Source organism: Aplysia californica, unplaced genomic scaffold (assembly GCF_000002075.1).
Source record: "Aplysia californica isolate F4 #8 unplaced genomic scaffold, AplCal3.0 scaffold00294, whole genome shotgun sequence".
Lineage (NCBI taxonomy): Eukaryota > Metazoa > Mollusca > Gastropoda > Aplysiida > Aplysiidae > Aplysia > Aplysia californica.
In genome coordinates this window covers 789939-795140 of record NW_004797564.1, presented here as the reverse complement: position 1 = coordinate 795140, position 5202 = coordinate 789939, and the positions used below count along the sequence as shown (strand labels likewise).

Here is a 5202-nt window from a genome sequence, read left to right as displayed (position 1 = left end):
TATCACCCCTCCCCCTCCCCTCGATCTCCTCCACCCTTTCAACTTTTCAGTTTTCTAAAAGCAAAAGCAACAACAACAACAACAACAGTAAAAACAACGACGGCGACAGCCCTCCCAGCGAGCGAGTGGAGAACCTTGGACGTATAATGTCCGTGGTCGGCTTCTCTGTGCCGGCTCAGTACGTCTTTACCGGAATCTTCATGGGGCCGGTCATGAGCGCCGTACAGAGCGCCTGGGTTCCAATCTACTACTGCATGATATCTTCCTTCATAGCTGTGAGCCTCATGGGCGCTCTCTGTTTTGTGGAGAGAAAATGACGTACAAAATGGTGAACGAACAATCAATTCCGAGTCATTCTGGCAGGTTTTACGTAATTATGTCAATTGGTGACTTAGATATTATCGTTTTTCCTTTGGAGTTGTACAGTTTATGTCTTGATTGAAGACCATGAGAGCGTTATTTGTTCTGTGTAATTAATGGTCTGTTATGGACTCATTTGCGTCGTAATGTTGTTTTGGCGTCCTAATGTTTTGTTTTTAAAGTCATTAAGTTCTGTTTTGACTCCATAACGTTCTCTTGTTTTACTTTAATGAAGTTAAATTTTCGTAATGATGTTGTGTTTTGACGTCATAGCGTTCTGTTTTGACTCCACAACGTTCTCTTTTTTGACTATTATGAAGTTCTATTTTTATAAACATGTTGTGTTTTGACCGTAATAATGTTCTATTTTTATATTGCATTAATGTGATATGTGTTTTGACCGAAATGATGTCAAGTTTATATTTTACCATAAAGTTGGTATGTTTTTGGCCTTAACATTGGCAATGCTTGTCTTTGAAGGCTCATGCTGCAAATGTTAGATTCTTGTATTTATGCTTTTTATAAAAGTGTACTTTTAGACATTTATACATGTCATATATGTATCTGTACATATATTTGCATACATATAATATATGTATTTGTTATAAATATGCAGACGTATTGCATTTATACATGAATATGTCTTTCTCTTTATATATTACGAAAATATATCTCTAAATTTTTGTTTCCATATTATAAACATACCTTTCCAGATGTATCGTCCATATCTGTATGCATACATGTCACATCATGTTTACATAAAAAAATAAATATGATTTGCGAGTATCATATTCGCATATGTTTATATATGTATACAAATATTTCCTTTTTTTCTTTTTTCACTTTACTAAGTCAACCATACTGTACTTGCGCGGAGATCCGAGTTTATTTCTTGAGAAGGGGCTTACTGTATGGCGAGAATTTGTATCCTGGATTTAATTTTGGGTCTTTTTGCTGGGATGTTGTATCCCTCTCAGTCTGGTCTTTCTGCTGGGATATTGTATCCCTCTTAGCCCAGGTCTTTCTGCTCTGATATTGTATCCCTCTCAGCCTGGGTCTGTCTGCTGAGATGCTGTATCCCTCTCAGACCGGGTCTTTCAGCTGGGATGTTGCTTCCCTCTCAGTCTGGGTCTTTCTGCTCTCTTAGCCTCGTGTGACTCCGATAGGCAGGGTCGAAGCCCACCTCCAGAATTGTAGTGTGGATTCTAAAATGAGTCGAAGGAGATCTAAAAAAACATTTACATAAAAGAAGAAGAAAGCGAGAGAGAATTCACGTGCAGGAGAAATCAGTGCTGGAAGGTTTGTGTTGAAGAGCGGAAAAGTAATGTCCCCTGGCAGTAGTAACATTGTGAAAAAATTGTGCTCGTTTGAGCAAAAAAATGAAGTATTTTTAGCTTTGGAGGGAGCAGAACAGTGATATTGCAACCCCCCCCCTCCCAAACCACCCCCCCTAAAAAAAACAACAACAAAAAAACAAAAAAACAACAACGAAAAAACCAACGGTGGAATGGAGAAAAGAAAATTATTATGTCGTTCAGTTTTGCGAAACTGTTACATGACTGTATAACTTGTAAAAGAGCGTGGTTTGCAGGAGTGGCATTTGTATCTCTTATAGAACCAACATTCTCTCGAAAATTGTCAGGAGACAAAGTTTTCACAACTGACAACGTTTCCGATATAACCAAGCCAGATAAGATAGGATAAGATAACTTAAGATAATACTTTGTTATCCCAGAGGGAATTTTTTTGTAGCTGTGCTGGACCCTAAAAAACCCCCATGTAGGTATACATAAAAATTTAAATTATATATTTTTGTGAAACATGCTGACCTAAAGAGCTACTTCTCAGATTCGAGCCTTGTGGAAATAAAGACATCACGCTAATAGGTGAAGTTTTTTTCCATTCACATTCATTACAAAATAATAAAAGGCACGTTATGCTTAAAGAATATGGTACCAAGTAAGAAAAAGATTACAAATTTGACTCTAGTGTGGATTTTTGGCCAATGTATCAATTTGTGGATTGCGAGAGGTAACTCATTTTGTCAGCACGCCTCACATATTACTCTCATTAAAATTCAACATGAAAAAAGAAGTAGACCTGACAAAATGTGCACATCACATCAGATGTGTCATTCAACAACCTGCAGGAATTTCATTACAAGATCTTTAGAGTTATATTGATACATATTCGAAAGAGCAATACACATTGGTGTTTATTCTGACATTAGCCGTGTGCTAGATGGTATAACACTTTTTTTAATGTCTTTCATTCTTTGTTTTTAGAGATCTGCTGCTGCGCGATCTTACAATTTTCGTGGAAATGGGGTGTGATGAGTCTTTTAAAATGCTTTTTTTCTTTTTCATCACTAAAGACAGTGAAAATAAAATAGAGGCAACAGAAATGTGGTTTCTTAGGAGACTGCTAAGAGTATCGTGGAAGGAAAAGAAATCAAATGAGGTAGTGCTTGATGAAGCCCACGTGGGACGCTCAATGTTAAAAACAATCAGGAAACGACAAATGCAGTTTTTGGGACACCTGAATAGACATAAGGGTCTTAAACATCTAGCCCTCACTGGCAAAATTGAGGGCAAGCGAGGCAGGGGTAGGCCCAGAACAACATACTTAGGGAACCTAAACAAATGGGTAACAGGGAAAGATCAGGGAAACAATGCTTTTCTGAGAGCATCCGAGCAAAGGAATGAATGGAAAATCATGATCGCCGATGTCTGTCGCAGATCTGGCACTGGAAAACTCTTACACAGCAGTCCTGCCTCATCGTGGATTTGAACCAAGGTGATCCGCTCTGTACTTCTGGGTCAAACCGATAACCACTGATTAAATGTACCTTGTGAAGGAGGTAAATTCTGTCAGATGTCTAAAACTAAGAGATAAAAAGCACCCCCCCCCACACACACACCCTACCCTCACCGCCCTCCTGTCCTCCAGTAACAGTTACTGTAAAAATAGCAGCAGCTGGAGCGGCCACAAAACAAACAATGAGAAATTATCAAACTTTGGCGGCACCTAGATTTTTTCTCTATCTCGCTAATTTTTACCCTTTAGTCCCGGCACCCTCCCCCTTCTTGCCCCAACCCAACCACCTTTGATTAGAAATGATATGCCGACTGTTGTTCAAGCCAGGTGGGATTTTTTTCATAAGAATCAAGACAAATCAACAGGCTTTATGATTAAAACAACAACTCCAAATGCCAAAAATTTGACCTTAGTATCCACTTTGGACAAATGCTGTTTTCCCATGAGATCTTCACTACAATTTACAAACATTGAGACAGACTTGGGGCATACATTCTGACCTTGTTTACCGTCAAATACACAGATTTACAAGATACTGAAGAATTTTTTTCCCGCCTTATCGTCGCCTCAAACAAAACAAAGTAAGAAAGGCTGAACTCTATTTCAAGTGCTCGTTAACCCGAATGTGGACTTCTGACCAAAAAATGTGAGGCAGCGTGGTGGAATCAGGCTCTCGTCAATTATTGAGCATGTAGACTTATTGGTATAGTCTTAAAGGTTGTTCACTTGTGTTTATTGGGAAGAAAAAATATCTATTTATCTTGAATACAAGTCGAGATATTTGCGATTGAAGGAGGTGGGGGTGACCTGTTTTCAGAGGTAAAATTAGTCAGAAAATGGCCGCCAAAGATTAGTTATTTCCTTTTATTAATAGTCCGTGGTAACTGAAAATTTCAATTTTTTTGTGCCTTTAATCAACGTTTTTCAGAAAAATTCACACAGAAATAAGTTCTTTAACGGGCATGAAAGGTGTTTTGCCAAAGAACAAAAATTTGATAAAAATTCACAAACCAACAGAAAAAAGCAAGTTTCTTTACTTTGATTATTTTGACGAGAGCCTGATTCCACCACGCTGCCTCACAAATGCATTTTTATGTATCGCGACACAGTGGAATCAGGTGCTCTTCAAGTTTTGGGTATATGGAGTTACTGGTAACATCTGAAAGCTTGATTTTTTTGGGGTCTTTTCATTTGGTGAATAAGATATCTATCTGATTTGAACAGAAGTTAAGATAGTTGCAACTGAAGGTAGTGGGGTGGCCTGATTTCAGAGGTAAAAATGGTGAGAAAATGGCCGCCAAAGTTCAGTCACTGCAATAACTTGACAGGACAGAAACAAGAAATTTACAAGTTTTGTGTCTTTTATCAACGTTCTTTTAGTAATTTCCACACAGTAATGTTTTTTTTTAAAGGACTTGACATAACAGCTGTTGAGCCAAAATATCAAAATTCGATATGAATTGCCAAACAGGCGGAAACGTGCCAGTTTCTTCGATTTTGACGACCGTCTGATTTCCCAACAATGCCTCAAAGAGAATTATTGTTAAATCACTAATGGGCTTAAACGTAAACCGAAATTTAATCAATTTTTTTTTTGCATGATGAAAAAGAAGCAAAGTTTTGCTTTCAAAAGTATTATTTACATTTGACTTTTGCGTTGATAAAACTAAAGGATTTGTTCGCTTAAAAAGGTAGGGGCAAGGGAGAAGGAGGAAATTTTGTGAATCTAAATACATGTACATAGGTCCTGACAACAGTTTATTGTGACATTAACGTATGCCATCTCATTAGCAGTTAAAGCACATACTGTGCACAAGTATTCTACCATAAGCTGACAAAATGCCCATTTCCAGTTTTGGCGCTACCTTAAAAACAATGCTAAATCGAAAGCCTGATCAGTTACCCTACAGTGTGAAAAAAAATCAAAGCGAAACTGTGACTAATTTTTAAAAATAAATTAGAATTCAAATGTCAGAAGAACGCTGGGGTTACGTTGACAAAAGACCTCGTTATCTCGAAACTGCT

At 37.8% G+C, this 5202-nt stretch overlaps 1 protein-coding gene across 1 annotated transcript in view; it reads left to right on the top strand.

The window, feature by feature from the left end:
- Window positions 1-317, top strand: part of LOC101849136 — a 6881-nt gene extending 6564 nt beyond the window's left edge. Inside the window, exon 3 of the mRNA XM_035970614.1 lies at window positions 180-317. Within this exon, the coding sequence (XP_035826507.1) occupies window positions 180-317 (138 nt within the window). The remainder of the gene's footprint in view (window positions 1-179) is intronic.
- The last annotated feature ends 4885 nt before the right edge of the window (window positions 318-5202 follow it).